At 36.9% G+C, this 20,902-nt stretch overlaps 1 protein-coding gene across 15 annotated transcripts in view; it reads right to left on the minus strand.

Annotated features, from left to right (window-relative positions):
• The window catches only part of PRRC2C (proline rich coiled-coil 2C), a 94,725-nt gene that overhangs the window by 36,702 nt on the left and 37,121 nt on the right, over positions 1-20,902 (minus strand). For all 15 annotated transcript variants that reach the window (XM_040263520.1, XM_040263518.1, XM_040263511.1 and 12 more), the window contains exons 8-16: positions 20,560-20,693; positions 20,392-20,479; positions 18,827-18,971; positions 17,251-17,304; positions 13,752-14,379; positions 7,940-8,109; positions 7,259-7,508; positions 5,797-6,007; positions 2,347-4,614 (exon numbers count right to left, since the gene is read on the minus strand). In XM_040263520.1, the coding sequence (XP_040119454.1) occupies positions 2,347-4,614; positions 5,797-6,007; positions 7,259-7,508; positions 7,940-8,109; positions 13,752-14,379; positions 17,251-17,304; positions 18,827-18,971; positions 20,392-20,479; positions 20,560-20,693 (3,948 nt within the window). The remainder of the gene's footprint in view (positions 1-2,346; positions 4,615-5,796; positions 6,008-7,258; positions 7,509-7,939; positions 8,110-13,751; positions 14,380-17,250; positions 17,305-18,826; positions 18,972-20,391; positions 20,480-20,559; positions 20,694-20,902) is intronic.

Consider the following 20,902-nt stretch of genomic DNA (forward strand, 5'->3'; position numbering starts at 1 on the left):
GTAGTATTACTTTCCTGGAACTTTTTCTAAATTATCAGGAAGTGAAAATATTTTTTACTGACTGATATAGTAACCTGACATGCTAAGTGTATCTAACCAGTACAGATTAAGATAATATTTTGTCTGAATAAATTTCTTATCAGCTCAGGCAGCAAATCTGGGAATTTGTTTTTTTTTTTTTAAACGGGTACACCATAATAATAGTTGCTGACTATATACTAGGTGTTACGCTGTTTCGTAAATATCATGTCACTGAATCTTCACACATTTTTAAAGTTCTACTGCTTTCTCCTCATTTTACTGGTGAGGAAGGAGAGAATTTATACAAACAGAAGTACCAGAGCCTAGATTTAAAACTAGAAATAATGCTACTTTATAATTTTTTTTAGTACTAAAAAAAATTTACTATAACCAACATTTTAATATTTAAAAAGAACAGACCAAATTTAGCACAGTTGAGAAAAATTCTTTTAAAAACACCAATGTCATGCTATTTGTTACTGGTGGCCCTGGTGGTGGGGCAGGACTTTGCTTTCTAAGCCTCTCTGTAAGCTAGATGGTTTACTGTAGGTTTGCAACTTGAGAGGGGAACATAATGTATCCTTAAGTTTCAACATTCACTCTCTAGAAACCAGTACAGAGGTACTGAATATGATTACAACATACTAATTTAAGTCCCAGAGGACACCTGTGAGCCCCACAGTTTTCCAGAGAGAAATCAAGAAAGGCAGGCTACTCATCATCAGTAAGATGATCTCCCAAATGGCAGACATTGTATACGTCCTGTCCTTGGGTGTGTCGATTTTCCCAAAGCTACAAATTTTTAACAGGACTCTTTTAGGAGATGTACATGAACTTCCAGATGTTCAAGCTGGTTTTAGAAAAGGCAGAGGAACCAGAGACCAAATTGCCAACATCCACTGGATCATCGAAAAAACAAGAGAGTTCCAGAAAAACATCTATTTCTGCTTTATTGACTATGCCAAAGCCTTTGACTGTGTGGATCACAATCAACTGTGGAAAATTCTCAAAGAGATGGGAATACCAGACCACCTGACCTGCCTCTTGAGAAACCTATATGCAGGTCAGGAATCAACAGTTAGAACTGGACATGGAACAACAGACTGGTTCCAAATAGGAAAAGGAGTACATCAAGGCTGTATACTCTCACCCTGTTTATTTAACTTCGATGCAGAGTACATCATGAGAAACGCTGGACTGGAAGAAGCACAAGCTGGAATCCAGATTGCTGGGAGAAATATCAATCACCTCAGATATGCAGATGACATCACCCTAATGGCAGAAAGTGAAGAGAAACTAAAAAGCCTCTTGATGAAAGTGAAAGAGGAGAGTGAAAAAGTTGGCTTAAAACTCAACATTCAGAAAACAAAGATCATGGCATCTGGTCCCATCACTTCATGGGAAATAGATGGGGAAACAGTGGAAACAGTGTCAGACTTTATTTTGGGGGGCTCCAAAATCACTGCAGATGGTGACTGCAGCCATGAAATTAAAAGACGCTTACTACTTGGAAGGAAAGTTGTGACCAACCTAGATAGCATATTCAAAAGCAGAGACATTACTTTGCCAACAAAGGTCTGTCTAGTCAAGGCTATGGTTTTTCCAGTGGTCATGTATGGATGTGAGAGTTGGACTGTGAAGAAAGCTGAGCACCAAAGAATTGATGCTTCTGAACTGTGGTGCTGGAGAAGACTCTTGAGAGTCCCTTGGACTGCAGGGAGATCCAACCAGTCCATCCTAAAGGAGATCAGTCCTAGGTGTTCTTTGGAAGGAATGATGTTAAAGCTGAAACTCCAGTACTTTGGCCATCTCGTGCGAAGAGTCGACTCATTGGAAAAGACTCTGATGCTGGGAGGGATTGGGGGAAGGAGGAAAACAGAACGACAGAGGATGAGATGGCTGGATGGCATCACTGACTCAATGGACATGACTCTGAGTGAACTCCAGGAGTTGGTAATGGACAGGGAGGCCTGGCGTGCTGCGATTCATGAGGTCGCAAAGAGTCGGACATGACTGAGCGACTGAACTGAACATAACAATAGGCAACAACTTTTGTGATCCACTAACCTCTTTCTCAAGCACTCTTACACTTTTAGAACAGAAAAAAAAAACCTACAGGACAAGAATGTCTTGATCCTCTATACAGTGGTGCCTTTGCACAGTTCAACCAAGAAGTATAGTTTCAGTTTCTCTGTGCTTCCACTGCCAAGTGCCTAGGTTCAATTCCTGGCTGGGGAATTAAGATCCCACAAGCTGAGTAGCATGCCCCACATCCTCCCCCGCCAAAAGATGCAAAAGTAATTATATGTAACATAAAATACTCACCCTCGCTTTCCACTTTTTGATGGTGGGCCACTTCTCCTTTCATTCCTAGGACCTGAAAAATTCCTTCCAGATTTGGGTGGACCATTGTTACCACGCCGATTCTGGCGATCTATGCCAGGTCGCTGACTAGAAAAACTTCTCTTTGCTATTTCCCTCTTTGGAGGTACAACATTCTCTCCTGTCTTTACCACCAATTGTGCATTCAAATCAGCATTTTTTTTTTCATCCCTCTCACGCCTCTCATTGAAATCACTGCTTTCAGAGGCTGTTTCCCATTCTTCATTTGCCTGATCTGAAGAGTTCTGGTTAGATAAGTCTGGTGTCTTATTCCCAGAAATATCCCCAGCAGTATTAACTGGTTCCTGAACGACATTATTAACTGTGCCATTTGTGGGCACTGCCACCTCATTGGTTTTTGAAGCAGCCTCCCTCTCCCTTAGTCGTCTAAATCGGGGAGGTTTATCTTGCCTTGGTGGTCGCGTAGGACGCTGCCTTCGGGGCCTCTCTCTAGCTGGGTCAAATTTTCGTTCAAATTTTGGAGGCCGTTTATCTGCTGGGATAGGGATAAACTGCTCATGTCTCCTTGGTGGCTCCCCATTGTCTGGTTTAGGAGCTTCTGTCTGCCTTGGGTTCCACTGATTATCCCGATAAGCAGGTCTTCGTAAGGTAGAAGGGCGTGATGGGCGACCTCCAGGATCTCTTCCACCACGTCTGAATGTTCCCCCTCTGCCTCGCCTTGTAGGCTCTCCTTTAGGAAGGAAGCCTGGTTTAGGTTTATCATCATCCCTTACAAAAGGTTTTTCTAGAGGTCTACCATCTATTCGGACATGATTTTCGGGCTTGAAAGAAGACTGAGGCTTTCCCGGCTTTCTGCTCTCAGGCCGCTCCTCTCTTTTGGGGAGCTTACTCTTGCTCAAGCTATCCCTGTCACTCGCGCTCTCATGAATTTCACTGTCTGTGTCAGTCTCTGAACCTCGCTGCCGTCTTCTCTTGGGAACAACTTCAAAGTCCGAGCTCTCACTCCGTGTCTCACTTTCTTCTCGCTGCCTGAGGGGCCCTGGGGCCAGGTGCTCTGCTCGTGGCTTGCTGTCTCTGTACTGAGGATAATCTCGAGTGTGCCCTCTGCCACCCCTGCCACGCCCTCCGTAAGAGCCTCTGTAGCTTCGCCCTCTGGAGTAATATTCACCTCGGCCTCGACCTCTGTATCCCTGATCTGGAAACCAATCTCTATCTCTAGCTTCTTTCCAGTAGGTCCTAGGGGGTAAAGTAGATTCTTTTTTAGCTGTTGGTCTTGAATCTGGTCGAGTTCTCTCTGTAACAAGGTCTTTGCTGATGACTTTCTCAGGTTGCTTTTCTTCCTTGACTGTTGGTGCTGTGACAGTTTGTTGGTTTACGGTTTTAACTGCAGGCTCTACCTCAACACTACTTACAGATTCCAAAGGCTTCTCGGTATCTTGAGGTGGCTTTTGTACCAAAGTTGAAGGCGAAGTTTCTACTGAAGGAAGTTTTTCTGGTTCTGGTTGAGGCTGTGGTGGAACCGACTGTGGCTGAACTGGTGCTGCAGGTGGTGCGGGTGGTGGAGGAAGAGCTTCTTTCTTTTCTGTCTTTTCAGGTTTCACCACTTTTTCAGTGACCTTTTCTCCTTTTTCTCCCTTTTCTCCTTCTTTCTCCTTCCTTTGCTCCCGTTCTTCTTTCATATCTCTAAGTATAGGTTTTTTAATAGGACCTGATCTTCTCACAGGCCTGTCGTTACCTTCTTCTCTTCTGTTGGAACTAGGCCTTGGGCCCCAACGAGTTTCCGATTTAGATTTATACAATTTCTCAGGTTTTGGTCCATCAGAAGATCGGATAAAGCCCTCTTTTTTTGGTTTTTCTTCTGGCCTTTCTACTGGTTCTTTTGAATCAATACCTCTGCTAGTTACTTTAGGAATGCTTGCAGATGGCTCATTCCTCAGCTCCTCTGATTTTTGAGTATGGTTAGATCCATGGCAAACACTTCTTTTCCGGGCAGGCTGACTTTCTCCAGCTGAAATTCGCTCTTCTTGAGGAGTGGCTATAGTCTTTTGATCAGGTACATCAAAACAAGTAGACTGACTATTTGCGTCAGTATGACGAGGTCTAATGTCTTCTACTGATCTGCTTAAAAACTTCTGTACGTCTGTCTCACTTGATTCTCTGACAAAGTCTGGTTTTGGATGAGCCTCTAACTGACCATGTTCTACAGGATAAGCAGCAGTTATCTGTTCCTGATCCAATGGAGCTTCAGGCCTACGATAATGAGAATTCAAAGAAATAATAGCCATCACAGCAAAAAATCTTTTTCACGTGTACATGTACAGCAAAATAATCCCTCCAATTTAAAAACAAAAAATGGGTCCTAATCATAAAGAACCTTATGTCTCTACAAAAAGTTCAGTGCAACATTATTCGTAAGAGCCAAGAGATCGAAACAACCTAAATGTCTACTGCAGATGAATGGGATAAGAACATATATATGCATACAAATAGCATGTTGTTTAAAGAAAGAAAATCCTGCTATATGCTACATCATAGATGAGGAGATTACCCTATGTGAAATAAACCAGTCACAGAAGAACAAATACTGTATGATCCCACTTATATAAACTATTAATATAATAAAACTAGTCCATAAAGAAGTAATTACCAGGGACTAGGAGGAAATGAGTTGTGATTAAATGGGTAAAAAATTTTGGTTGTGCAAGATGAAAAAGTTAGAGATCTGTCATCGATGTCATGCTCACAGTCATCAACACTGTACTATATGCTTAAAAATTGGACAGGAGGGTAGATAGTGTGTTATGTTTCTACTCTCCTCAATTAAAAAGAAATGAAACTCAGTCGTTAAGAAAAAGAAGTTTAGACCATGCTTATGTGAAAGTTATCTATCAAAACTGGTAATTTTCACTTATAACCAGAGTGCACTAGAGTAGGTCCATCTTTCCCAATGAATCAGAATTTTAAAACATCATAAAACAAATTCCTTGAAAGGGCAAAAGCTCTAACATCATTATAAATTACCGAAGATCACCAATTGTCTGATACTTCAAAGTAACTGTAAATTAGTGTTTATCCTTAACTTGACCTCAGAAAATTTCCGTAAGATATTGATAATTAAATGTCTAACATTTCTAAATAAGTGGAAGAATTATATCAACACGTTAGCCAGACTATCTTGACAATTTTGACAGCTACCACTAAATTTCAGTATTTAAATAAACGTACAGAAATAACTATGTTACAAAATGCCCTAATCAATCAATACTAAATGCCAGGAAAAGGAAAATACATCCTAGAATGAAATAAGGCATATTAAATGGGAGAAAATCAGATCTGTGGCTCAGTCCTAAGTCAGAATGATCTCCAGGGAGACTATGCAGTTTTCATTTCCCCACAATATTCTATTGGCTTGCTAATGACTTTAATAATTACCTTATATCCTCAGGTTCTTCTGTTGCTTTGGGAGTGGTGGCCTGCTGAGGCTCAGTATGAGGATAGGGATCTGACCCCCACATCATTCGAGGCTCAGAGAGCGAAATCGCATGATCTCTTGCAGAGCGAGCCAAATGCTCAAATGACTCAGAATTGTTTGGTGACCCTTCCATCTGATCTCGTCTCATTAATGGCTTAGGAGGAATCATTCCTACACAAAAGATCAGAAAAAGATGGGGGTGCGGGGAGAAAACAAAGGAAACAGAATCATTATAGACACAGTATCCAGGTTAATACTTAATTACTATTTGGACATCTCTATATTTAAAGAAATAGTTTTGGCAAGTAAAACTGATTAACTCAAAAAATCATCAGTGAAAATTGAATTTTTCTGTGAATGAGATTTTTATTGTTGCTGTTAAATAAACAGATTTAAAAACCCAGGAAGCAACACAAGCAAAACCGTAAGAACAGTCTATTTTACTTTAAAGGAAAGAAAAGGTAATGCCTATAAAAATCAGATAACAAGTACCATGACTCATGTTAAACATTTGGAGAATTATACCAAGTGATGAATTTTCAGAAAAACATTTTCCATAGAAAATTCTATTAATTTAATTAGTTGATCAGTATGCCATACATTATGTCTCTTAAATTTAAAGTTTTCATATATGATAATATACATGTTTCAATGCTATTCTATATGAAACAGATCGCCAGTCCAGGTTCAACGCATGAGACAGGGTGCTCAGGGCTGGTGTACTGGGATGACCCAGAGGGACAGGATGGGAAGGGTGGGAGAAGGGTTCAGGATGGGAAACACATGTAAACCCATGGCTGATTCATATCAACATATGGCAAAAACCACTACAATATTGTTAAGTAATTAGCTTCCAACTAAAATAAATAAATTAAAAATTTTTCAGTATAAATTTAAAAAAATCAAGATGTAATTCTTGATCGTATTTTTATCACCTCTAAATTTTCCTCTATACCATCTTAGTACTGGATTATCTGAATTTATTCTGATAAACACAGCTATTTGTTTTTAGCTAACCTATTAGGAAATTCAGGTGGTAGGCTGGTAAATGACAGAAAAAATAGCTGTAATATATAACATATGGATAAAATTAAATGCTGAAACACCTGAAAGAATGAAAACAATGAAGCAAACAATAGATGTTATAACTAAGACAGTAATTTTCCATCTGAAATTTTTGAAATAATATTCACAAAACAGAAAGTACAGTATTTTGGTCTTACCATACTGTAGGTACAGTAATTGGAATTTAACTACTCTGTGCTCAAAGAAGATAATCATTTTATGACTAAGAAGTCCTATATAAGTTCTTACTAGATTTTAACTCTCAAAGGAAGTAAGATTAAAATTGTGGGGAAAATGAAAAACTCTAAACTTGCACAATTGCAAGTAAGCCAGGAGACAATGCCAATATCAACTTACCAGGATGAATGGGTGGAATATCCATAGCAGGTCTACCTGATATCATCCGAGGATCCATGTATGACTGCATCATGAGCCACCTTGGATCAAAACCCATGGAAGCCAAATGCTGGGGGTGAGGCTGCATGGGCTGGTAAAGAGGTCTATGTGGTGGTGGAGGGACAGCACTGCTGGATGGCTGAGAAGGAACTGTTTGTGGAAGCACACCTTGCTGTTGCTGCTGCTGCCACTGCTGCTGCTTCATCTGTTCCTGAAAAAATAGGCAGGATCTCACATTTTGAGCCTTTAGTTCCATGTGATAAATTAATACAACCAATCATATTGGAAAACAGGCTTTTTTGAAACCCTGAGGGAAAAGAACTCAAAACACATTTGCCAGTGAGAGATGGCAAGACAAGAGAACAAAGGTTCAGTTATGACATTCTGCCTTATATTTCAGCAACTAATCACTCATCAATTACACTGCAAGAAACCATTTCCTAGAAAGGAAGATGAGGCATAAGAAAAAAAGGAACGTATAAAGCCCATATCAGCAAACTTTTACTAATTTAAAAGAAGCAAACTTTTCAGAGGTAATTTGTATGTTTTGGTATTTTGAATTTTATGTTAAATTATTTCTCATACTACTGCACAATAAACCTTTCAAATCACACGTACAAGATAAAATGTTTTTATTGTTACCTGCTGCCGCTGGAATCGTGGTGGTAAAGACTTCTGAAACTGTTTAAAATAGCCAGATAATACAGCAGGCCGAGGCTGAGACCCTGATTCTGGTTCTGTTTCATGTGCTACCTGCGTGGTCTCCTTTTCACTGCGATTGCTATCTTGTCTAGTGAAAACTGGGTCATCCTCTGTCCAAAGAAAAGGTGAAAGATAATTATACTCATCTCTGACACTTAATATTAATACATGCTGTTCATACTGGAGTGAAATAATCAGACATATTTTAAAAGTTAATCAGGAAGAAAGTATCCTTACTCCAAAACACCATTTTGTACTTTAATATTGGTAACCATCAATTGAATGAGGTAACCTTAGTTTAACAAAACCTGATTTTCTCAAAGCTGGATTCTTAAGATAGAACTCACATGCCCAGATGCTTTATCATGCAAAAGTCTGTATTTGATATTTTGTGATAATAAACCATTTCAAATTCTATTTTTCACTGTTTCAATAAATGTTAACACTGCTGTCAACATTTACTTGTGGTTCACTAGCATTTAGATGAAAACAAGAATGGCCTATAAATACTTAAAATAGAACATGTTGGTTTATAAAATTTTTTTGATTAGAGAATTATCTATAGAGAAAACTAATGAATCTAAACTATGATCATTCATTTTAATGATCATAAAGTGAATGATCATGACAACCAAATGATCACCAATATCTTCAAATATATAAATCATTGTTCTATGTAAAGGGTATCAATTATGATACACAAAAAGAGGAACCATACACATTCCCTCAACCAAAAAAAGTTCTCATCCCAAAGAAAACCAGAGTTATATTCATTCTAGAAAATGACATTTGTTACAACTACAAAGCCATGTTATGTTATAAATTCTTTTCTCAGAGAATCAGAGGTGAATTTTAAGGGGAAAGCTCATGTAAAGCCAATGTAAAACCATGCAGTAAAGAATCAAAAGTCACACTTTGTATTACATTCAATATTAAAAATGTTTTAAAATTTATAAAATATTAGAGGGAAAAGACAGCCAAGATGGTGCAACATTTAAAAATACAATGGGTATATGTTACTGGTAAACCCAGCTAAAGTTAAATTGCCATCAGAGGACATATAAAATGTGAATGAAAATATAAGTGCCACCAAATAATGATCACTAAAAACAAAACCAAAATTAGTTCATGTACAATATATAGTCGCTGTTGACAGTAAATTAATCAGGGTCAATACATGTATTTGCTTGCAAAACTATGACTAAAATGAATTTCCTTGTTTCTAATTCATGGTTTTTTCTCATTAACTGCGAATAAAATTCTCTAAGATTGTTCTTTCAGAATTCATCAAAGTATAAAAGTATTTTTCATTTCTGTGGTGAGAAATTTTGCTTTACCTTTTTTAAGTGTTTTGAGCTAAGTGCTTAGGATACATAATAAAAGCCCATAATCAACATCAAATTATCTCTAGACTGCTTAATATAAGAAATCTGTGCAATTTGGTAACTCAACAATCTGCACGGACTATATCTTATTTTTTAAAAAAGTTGAGATAAAACACTCTTATTTCTCTTTATAGTGACATTAAGGACCACATTTGAAGGCAACTTAGAATACAGATTAAAAACTTAAAGGAAAATTTTAAATAGCTTTATAACTTCAAATAACATTGTCTTATAGAAACAGCATGGGTTTTACAGTAAAAAATTTTCAGTATTTCCGTAACAGAAATGTACTGAAATAAAACTCTATTTTAAATCACTGTTAACTCTACTAAGACCAAATGTTAATTTTGGAGCATGGTTCTATTAATTAGAGTTTCTGATCCAATTTTGGGAAGAACACATCAGCTGATTATAGCTAGCAAAGAAATAGCTTTTTTTGGGGGGTGGAGGGGGTGTGGTGCCACACATCAACAGGTATGAACCCATGCCTCCTGTGATGGAAGCACAGAGTATTAACCACTGGACCACCAGGGAAGTCCAGCAAAGTTTTTTTTTTTTGGGGGGGGAGGGGGGAAGGGGAAGCATTCTGGTAAGCATATAGGTAACCTATGAAAGCTTTTATATATCCAAGCTGGTAGAAAAACAAATATGAAATTATGAACAGAGCAGTCGTTTAATTACGACAATCCAAAATTCCCATTAAGCTCTATTCAACTTAAATTTTAGAGGTATTAACCCATGTATAAACAAAGGAGATTTCATATAGTTAAATCCTGTGGAATCATAAAAGAGTAAAAGAATCAGCATGTAAGTATGAAGCCCATACTATTTTGCTGACAAAATAGAATTGAAGGTCATCTAACTATATGATATCTACAATAAACTCACTTTAGATCCAAAGATACAAATAAACTGAAAATGAAAACATACTCCATGGAAATAGTAACCAAAAGAGAGCAGGGTGGCTACATTGAGATAAAACTGACTTAATCAAAGTTTTACAAGAGACAAAGAAGGTCATTAAATACTAATAAAAGGTTCAATACAGCAAGACACAACATTAATAAACATTTACACACCTAGTAACAGGACCATCAAAAAAACTATGATGCAAAATACTGGGGGATACATACTTGTACATTCAGAGGCTTCAACAACCCCATCTCAATGATGAATAGAACAGCCACACAGAAGTAAGGAAAAAGGACTTAATAAACCAACTAGACCAACTCTGGACTTCCCTCGTAGCTCAGTTGGTAAAGAATCTGCCTACAATGCAGGAGACCCAGGTTTGATTCCCAGGTCGGGAAGATCCCCTGGAGAAGGAAATGGCAACCCACTCCAGTATTCTTGCCTGGAGAATCCCATGGACAGAGGAGCCTGAGAGGCTACAGTTCATGGGGTCAAAAGAGTCAGACACGACTTAGTGACTAAACCACCACCAAACCAACTACATTCACAGACACATACAGAACACTCTACTCAAAAACAGCACATTCTTTTCAAGGACATTTTCAGAACAGACGGTGTTAGGACCCAAATTAACTCTCAAAAGAGCTCAAAAGACAGATATAGAAAGTTTTTTCTCTAACCAAGATGGAAAGAAGTTAAAAACCACTAGAGAAGTAGGAATATTCATAAATTTGTGGAAATTAAATAACTTCCTTCTCTAAGAAATTAAATAACACTCTTAAACAACCAAAAAAATTAAAAAAGTAAGTGCAAGGGAAGTTGGAAAATACCTAAGAGATGAATGTAAACAAAAACACAACATACAAAAACTTACAGGATACAGGAAAAGTAAAGGGGGGAATTTATAGCTATAAATGGTTAAAGAAGAACAGGAAAGCTCTGAAAATCAATAACCTAGAGTTATGACTTAAGGAATGAGAATAAGAACCAAACCCAAGGTACCAGAAGGAAATAAAATTCACAGCAGAGATCAATAAAATAGAGAACAGAAAAATAGAGAAAAATCAATGAAAACAAAAGTTGGTTCTTTGACAAGCTCTACAAAATTGACAAATATTTAGCTGGGACAGTAAACTAAGGGGAAAAAAGACACAAATTACTAAAATTAGAAATGAAAATGGGAAATTACTACCAATTATACAGAAATAAAAAGGGTTATGAGAGAACTATGAACAACTGTACACCAATGAACTGGATAACCTAGATGAAATGTACAGTCTCCCAAACAAAAACATCTACCAACACTAAAATTCACAAAGAAACATAAAATATGAACAGACTTTTTAAACTAGTCAGGAGATTGACTTGGCAATCAAAAATCTTGCAGCAAAGTCAAATCCTGGACCTCATGGCTTCACTGATGAATTCCACCAAACATTTAAAAAAACTAACATCAATTCTTCTCAAACTTCCAAAAACAAAAGAGGAGGGAACACTTCCTAATTAATTTACAAGACCAGCATCACCATGATACCAAAGCCAAACAAGGACACAAGAAAACTGCAGATAAATACAAATATCTCTTATGAACACTGATGCAAAAATTCTCAATAAAATACTAGAAAACAGAATTTAGCAACATACTGAAAGTATACTAATTACCATTACCAAGTGGGATATATTCCTAGGATGCAAGGAAGGTTCAATATATACAAATTGACCAATATACTACACATTGACAGAATGAAGGGAAAATAACATGATCATCAAAATTAATACAGAAAAGGATTTTTGACAAAATTCAACACATTTTTATGATAAAAATACTCAAACTACGGACAGAAGGAAACTACTTCAACATAATAAAATTCACTTATCAGAAACTCACAGCTAACACCACACTCAGTGTTGACAGGCTGAGTTTTTCTCCAAGATCAGGAAGAAGACAAGGGTGCCTCCTTTTGCTACTTTTATTCAACTTAGTATTGGACAATTTTGAGGGGTTCAAGACTGCAGTGGAGGAAGTAACTGCAGATGTGGTAGAAACCGCAAGAGAGCTAGAATCTGAAGTGGAGCCAAGATACAACTGAATTGCTGCAACCTTATGAAAAAACGTGAAGACAGTAAGCTGCTTTCCAATGGATGAACGAAGAAAGTGGTTTTACGAGATGGAATCTACTCCTGAGGATGACTATGAAGACTGTTGAAAAGACAACAAAAGATTTAGATTATTATTACATAAACTTACTTGGTAAAGTGTCAGCAGGGTTTGAGAGGACTGACTCCAATTTTGAAAGATTTTTTGTGGATAAAGTTATGAAACAGCATTGATGTTATAGAGAAATCATTTGTAAAATAAGAGCCAACTGACGCAGCAAACTTCATTGCTATCTTAAAGACATTTGCCACAGCTACCACTCCAACCTTCAGCAACCACCACTTGGATCATGAGCAGCATTAACACTGATGCAAGACTCTCCCAGACCAGTGAAAAGATCATGACTCACTGAAGGGTTAGTGATGGTTAGCATTTTTAGCAATCAAGTATTATTAAGGTATGCACATACTATATATATACATATATATATATATTTATCTAAAGAAAATGCTATTGTACACTTAATAGTCTACAGAACAGTATAAACCTAACTTTTATATGCACTGGGAAATCAAAAAATTCACATGACTTGCTTTATTGCTGTGGTCTGGAACAAACCTACAACATCTCTGAGGTATGCCTGACTCAAAAGAAATGAAAGTAGGGTCTCAAAGAGATATCTCTGTACACTCACAGTCACATCAATATTATTCAAAATAGGTAAAACATGCAATCGACCCAAGCGTCCATCAACAGATTGGGTAAGCAAAATATGGTGTGTGTGTGCATTTACGTGATGGATTAGTAGACTTAAAAATGGAGGAAATTCTATCCTTTCTTTTTTTTCCTTCACTCACGCTACAACTGATGAAACTTAAGGACATTATGATAAACAAAAATGTCAGTCACAGAAAGACAAATACTATATGATTCCACCCACATGAGGCACTGCCAACAGTTACAATCACACCCACAGGAATCACCACCCAGGGGCTGGGGAGTTATTGTTTAATAGATAAAGAATCTTGATTTCACAAGATGAAAGGAGTTCTGGAGATAGATGGCAGTGATGGTTCATTATGAGTGCCTTTAATATCATTTTAATAAAAAATGGTTAAGATGCAAAATTTTATGCTACATGAATTTTATCATAATAAAAAAATTACAGAACCCCACATTTTCAAGTATTCAAATAAAAAAAAAAGTATCCAGTAAAATTCAACCTATAACCAAAAAACATCAATTACTTTTATTTGGGTTACATATTTTAAAAATACACAAACATTCAACATTCACAATATAAGTTAATAGGAAGCCTTTTGCAAAGCTTACATAAGGACAAACAAGACTATCATACCTTTGTTACAGCTGTTTTCACTTTCTGGTTTTTCTACCATAGGTTCTGAAGTAGGTTCTTTGTGTTCAATTTTTTCGTCCACTTTGTCTCTCTCTCTCTTCTCCAACTCACATTCCTTTTCCTGTTCTTTCGTCTTTTGCGGTTCTTTTTCCTTTTCTTGCTGCCGTTCTAGCTCCTTCTCTTTTTCTTGCTTTCTTTCCTTCTCCATTTCTCTCTGTTTTTCCTGTTCTCGCTCCAGTTCTTTTTCCTTTTCCTGTTGCCTTTCCCTTTCTTTTTCCCGCTCCTTCTCTCGCTCCCGCTCTTGTTCAAGTTCTTTCTCACGTTCCCGTTCCTTTTCTCGTTCTTTTTCTCGCTCCCTTTCTCTGATCTCCTCTGGAGAGGGCTGTTTGTCCACTATGCCAAGCTTTTCATCCAGTCGTTTAAGTTTCTCTGCACATGCTGCTTTCCTTTGCTCTTCCATTCTTCGCTCTTCCTCTTCACGCCGTTTACGAGCACGTTCCACTGCTGCAGAAAGTTCTGACTGCTGCCTTCTTCTTTGCTTCCATATTTCATCTTCATCTGGGACCTGCTGCTTGGGAGGAAAAGGGCCTGGTCTTCCAGGTACTGCCTGTCGGTCTGGAGGAGGATGCTGAAATTTTAAAATAAATTCTCAGATGAGTATGACAACACAGGATATATCACAGACAAATAGCAGGAGCAAAATTCTCCACAGAATATCAGAAAATTTCCCTGAAAAACATACACATTAAACGCAAAATCAATGTGGGGAAAATAGTATATCTAGATAAGTTTCTAGAATAGTTAATCCAGCCATCGAATATTAACTGAGCATGTACCTGTCTATTGTGCCAGACATTAATGCTCACTCAGTATTTGCTGAGTAAAATTAGAAGCTGCCACAACAAGTATTTCAAAATCTAAATCTAGAGACAAAGGAAATTTAGAATATGAGTGCTTTATTAACTGCGAGGGATGGAATGCTAAAGAAGGGGAAAGGAAGCCCATAGAGATGCAACATGGCACCACACGAGCCAAGACTGGGGTGCAGTTACAAGCAAAGAGGGGACAGTCAAAGACGCTAAGTGAAGCACACAGAGACACCGCTGCTGCTGACACACCAAAGGAGAAGAAACTCCTAGAAAGCAGCCTGGGTAGAGAATTCTTTTTTTTTTTTTTGAGAAGTCTATGTTTAAAGAGAGATTCATATCTGGAGCCCATGGTGGAGAGGGAATCACCTTAGAGACTGAGTTTTACTGATTTAATTTTCAACTGATGAGCTCTAAAACATATTACTACAAAGTCTAAAATCAATGCCAACAACTGTGCGAAGACAAGCAGAATGAAAAAAAGCACATGAAGAGCTGAAACATCAAGGAACTAAAAATGTGTTTTAAAAATACTGATTTAAAAAAATAAAATAAATAAATAAAAATAAAAATACTGATTTTTAATAGCTACTAGGGTGAAGAAACCTTAAAAGCCATGTAACTATTCAGAATTCCTACAAAAGAGAAAACAATGATATGGTGAAAACACTGGACTGAATACTACAACCAACCAACCAACCAACCAAACCATGAATCCAGACTCTACCATTTACTAACAGGGCTATCTTAAAAAAACTGCTCCATCTCTCTGGTATTGTTACTTAATCTATACCTCAAAGACAAGCTGCAAAAACAAAGTAATTATATAAGCACACCTAATTTACACTGTAAACTCACAGGGTAAGCACTGTTTTGAAAAGCAACTTTACTGAAGTATAATTTACATAAAATGTGATGCATATATTTTAACTGTATAGTTTGATGACTTTGGACAAATGATAAACTTATGTAACTATTGCCCCATTCAACATATAGAGCATTTTCGTCAGTCCTCTTTATGAATCCCTGACCCCATGCAACCAGTAATCTACTTCTGTAGTATAGAGTAGTCCTGCTTTTCCTAAAATTTCACAGAAATGGATACAATAAGTTTTGTTGTTTTGTATCTGGCTTCTGGTGCTCAGGGTAGTAGTTTTAGAGTCACTGTGTGCAACAACTGTTTGCTCAATTCTATTGCTGGATACTACGGCATCTGAAGCATACTGTTTTGTCTGTGGACAGACATACTTTTGGATTGCTTCTAGTTTTTTAACTAGGAATAAGACAGCTACAGACATTCCTGCTTAAGTATTTGTGTAAATGCATGTTTTCGTTTCCTTTAGATGAATACCCAGGAATGGAACTGCCAAGTCATATAGCAACTATGTGTTTTACTCTGTAAGAAACTGCCAAACTCTTTTCCAAAGTGAATACAGGTTTTATGGCTTCATCAGCAATGTATGAGGGTGTCACCTGCTCTATACCTTGCCAACATCTGGTGCCATCAGCCTTGAAAATTCTGACGTGTAACAAAATTTCCATGTGATTTTAGTTTTCATTTTGCTGGGAACTAAAAATATTGAACATTTTTTCATGTGCTTATTAGCCATCTGTATACCTTACTTTACGAAATGAATGTTCAAATCATTCTGTTGGACTCTTTGGTCTCATTGTTGAGTTGCAAGAGTTTTTCAACACACGTACGTGCACCCCCGCACCGCCCAATGTAAGTTCCTTGTCAGATGAATTGCTAATATTTTTCCTGTGATATCTTTTCTTTGCCTTAGAGATGTTTTTCAAAAATCAAACTGATTAATCTCTTCTAATTCATGTCTTTTTTGTCTCATCCAAGACGTTTTTGTTGGCCCAAGTTCATAAAGACTTTCTTCTACATTTTCTGCTAAATGTTTTAGTTTTAGCTTGTATGTGTATAGAAATGCTACAAAGAGCATGCAACAGTTAAAAGGAAAATGACTAGTGCAGATGATGGTGATGGTATGTGCACCTATCACAAGACAGTGATCAGGGAAGGAAGGCCTGTGAACTGTTAATATCTGTGATATCTCAAAAGCAAAATTTTAGAAGGATGGAGGGACAAAGAGATTACCTATGCTAACTGCTGCTGAGATTAAGTAAATGAATACAAGAGAACTGACTGTGGCAAGATGGAACAGTCATAACTAACCTTGATAATAACATTTTTTCAAAGGTATACTGGGAGACGAAAGTATAACTGGAGAGGGTTAATGAGAAAGTGATGGCAGGAAGTGTAAAGAACTCACTAAAACAATTTTGCCATGAAGGAGAATAGAGATATAGGGAGGAAACAAAGATGGGATCCAGGGAACAAGTAGAAAGGTGGTCCTAAGGAACAAGGACAATAGAAAAAAAGTCAGTACAGGAAAGGTACTTGATTAGGAAGAACAGGTGCTTCTTATTTTCTTAGAAAAATTAGGAGCATGCTAATCAGCTGAGAAGGAAGAGGGAAAGGCTAAAGAAAGAGGTGCAGCTACAAGGTAAAGTTGATAACTATTTCATAAAAATTATCAATAAGAAACACAGAACCTTTCCACTGTAACAAATAGGGCAAATAATACCTACAGACCATTAATAAGCATTTAGTTAAGATTTACCTGCTGTGCAAGCAACTTTGGAGGTGGTGGCAAGTGTGATGATGGTCCACGTTCCTATTATAAAGAAAAGAATTTTTACAAAATAAGATAAAAAATATCTACTTCAAATATTTCTGACTGTAATGTTTTTCAGTGAGACCAAAAGACTGTAAAAAGTAAAACATCATTACTCTTTTCCTTTTAAAATAAAAGTACATCAGTCCCTATAATATAACTACATTCTATAGAGTCACTCAGGCATTTCAATAAGGTTACAAACACAAAATAACTTTGTTAAAAGTAGATTCTTAGTGTAAAAATTCTAGAATTGTAGCCCAAGTAATCTGGCTGTGGAGAATTATGCCTTTAATTTCAAATTTTTATTTATATAGGTCCAATTCTTTTTATGGAATTTTTTTCCTAATGGCAGACTAAACTTTTTAAGTTTATATAAAGAAAAGAAACATCTAAAACACTGGAACCGGATATGAATGGATTAGTCACTTGTTATTATATATCAGTATCTCACACACACACATATCAAGATATTGTCTATATTTCTCCGTTCATTCATCATTCCCTATTATGTCAGTTAAAAGTCACACAAAATACAGGTTTTACTTAAAAATTACTTAAAAAAACCTGCTTTTCCAGAATTCACAAATTTACTTTCCAATGACTCACCAATGGCTTATGAAATTTAAACTTCTGGTATAGCATATACTACTCGACCACTACTAGTTCTTACACAGCTCTCTTACTCCTCTAGAATATCATACTGCTGGGGACTTCTTCACAGGGCCATGTTTTCTCGATGAAGCTTTCATACTTCTCTACTCTGGTAGGAACTGGTCCTTTCCCTTTGGAATTGCTCCTTTCCTTTTACTGGCTATTTCTTGCTTTAAGTAGCATGTTTTTTATGAAATCTTTTACATAGAAGTTTCTAAGAACTATGTGCACTCTGTCACTGCACTGTTAGCTACTTATTTTTAACCTCCCTGAAGGCACCATTCCTCCATTTGTTTTGTATGAATTCAACAAATTCATGCTGAGTATACCATGAATTACTAAAGTAGGCTTTCTGGAAGACAGCCCCTTTAAATTCTCGCATTGTAATGTAGTTCTTACTACATTTTAGAAGCAAGATCAAGTGTATCTACTGCCCATATGCTTCCTTGAAAAAAAATGTTTTTCAAAATAGCTCAGACTTCATAGATTTCTTTACTCCCTAGTGTGATTTCCCTACTGGGATAATATATAATTTCACACATGAATACTAACTAGGATTTACAAAGCATCCAATAAACTGAGGAGCACTTCAGGTATGTTTGTTTGGAAAAACAATTTATCCTTCCACTCTGACCTGACCAAGCTGCTATAAGAAGGAAAAGAGTGAAACTTTAGTTTCTACTCGATATTTTTAGCTACTATAGTATTGATAGTTCCCGTTGGTATGCAATAAACCTATGGTTTATGTCTCTTTAAGAAAAAATATATAGTTTCCATTTCCTAAGTCTTTTTCCAACTCTATGATTATAAGATTAATTCATCCCTGTCCCTTATCTGCAGTGACAAGAATCTCATGATTCCCACAAACCTGATTGAACGGCGGTCCTTTCCCATAGGGACCTTTTGCTACTGATGGCTGGGTAGGTATCTGAGAAGATGATTTGGTGTTGGAAACTTCATCTGGTTCTTTTCGGTTTTCAGTATTTTCAGAGGCTTTTGAACCTTGATCCTCACTGAAGAATCAAAACCCAAGTGAAATAATAAGTAGAATGGACAAAATATAAATGTTAAGTAAATGCATTTTCTCAACATAAAAAAGACATTACCTTCATACAGTTTTTGGGGAAAATGCATTAAGGAATGAGATGGCTTTTTAACTGAGCAGTGCAAATTTATTCACTTGAGAAATATACGCTATTATCTACAATGTGATGGGGCCTGGGCTTGGCCAGATTATCACAAGATATAAGCTGCAATAGAGTACTTGTCAAATACAGACACTCACACTTGACACACAATATGATTCCATCATTTTCTATTATTCTATTATTCTCACCCAAAACTCTCATCTGAATGCAACTAATACTCCAGATAATTAATTATTCTCATTTACTCTAATTTGTTCTGATTTAATGAAAAAGAGCAATCAAGCTGTAGTATTTAAAAGTAATGACACATCACAGGCATCTCACAGCTGATCATCAAACAGCAATGATTACAACATTATGGCTGAAAAACTATACTGATATGTATATGCAAGCTCCTGTTTAAGAGCCCAATTTTTATGCTTTATGACCCATATATTCCTGACCTCGCCCCTATATTTAAAAAAAAAAAAAAGAGGAAAAGCTCCCATTTCCCAAGAACTTATTGCTCCTTGCTAAGTTTTAAAAAATCAAAGACTTGAAACAGCTATTGTAACCCAAGTAAGTTTTCTCCAATTTTATAAATATGGATCAGGTCAAGCAAGTAAAAAGTTTTAAATGATCCCTGATACTGTCTCTCAAAGTATCTCCATTAGATGACAAGCATCTATGTAGTTTTTAACTTTTTATTTTGTATTGCGTATAGCCAATTAACAAACAATGCTGTGATAGTTTTAGGCGAACGGGTTAGGGACTCAGCCATATAAACAGCTTCTTTTTTAAAAATAAATATTTCTTTAGAAACATCAGACTAATTCCTTGATTATTCATACTTTGAAAATTTGGCTCATCAATCACCTTCCCACTCAGTAAAAATCCTCAGAGTAGAACGCAGAAATTCTATAAGCAGGGAGGAAATACCTATCAATGAAAACTCTTTGCATAAATGGCTCTTATGGGATTTCCCTGGTGGTCCAGTCCTTAAGACTCCAAATGCCACTGCAGGGGACATGGACTCATGTCCAGGAAGATTTCACATGCCAAGAGGCAACTAAGCCCATAGGCCATAACTACTGAAGCCCACACTCTCCAGAGCCCGTGCTCTGCAACAAAAGCTGCCACCGTAAAGAGAAGTCACTGCACGACTAGAGAATAGCCCCTACTCAACACAACTAGAGAAAGCCTGTGAGCAACAAAGACCCAGAGCAGGCAAAAATAAAATTAAATAAATGGTCCACGTTACATTAACAAATTCACACTATTATTAGTAACAGATATCACAACTTACCTGCTGTTTTCTTTAGGACTACTACTTCCTTGCTCATCATCATCACTGAAATTCAGCTGTTCTGTATAATCCACTTCCATCTGAGCACCTATTAAATTAAGGAGAATTCAGACTGACTGTTTCAAAGTGTATACAATCTAAAAGTGCTTTATTAATCTTGTCTCCTACCTGCCCAACCTTCGTCAGCTTCAGCATCTAGGTTATCAAATTTATCAAGCTCCTTCAGTTCTGACGCACTAAGGATGGAGGGACGTTCAGGCTCAGAGGCCCATGAAGGAGGTGGGCCTCTTCCTCGAAGGCCTCTATGCAGTGACAGGTTATGAGGGAAAAAGGATACTAAGTTTTAATGATACTAAATTAGGAAAATAGTAAAAGATTGGAATTTAGTTAATTTCAATTCAACATTAATGCTTTCTACGTGACTATATACAAAGTATTCTGCACTGACATGTGTATGAAGAGACTGTAAGATTAACACACAAATTTAAGACAATACATAATGATATTTCTT

The sequence above is a fragment of the Oryx dammah genome, unplaced genomic scaffold (assembly GCF_014754425.2).
Source record: "Oryx dammah isolate SB20612 unplaced genomic scaffold, SCBI_Odam_1.1 HiC_scaffold_21, whole genome shotgun sequence".
NCBI classification, from domain to species: domain Eukaryota; kingdom Metazoa; phylum Chordata; class Mammalia; order Artiodactyla; family Bovidae; genus Oryx; species Oryx dammah.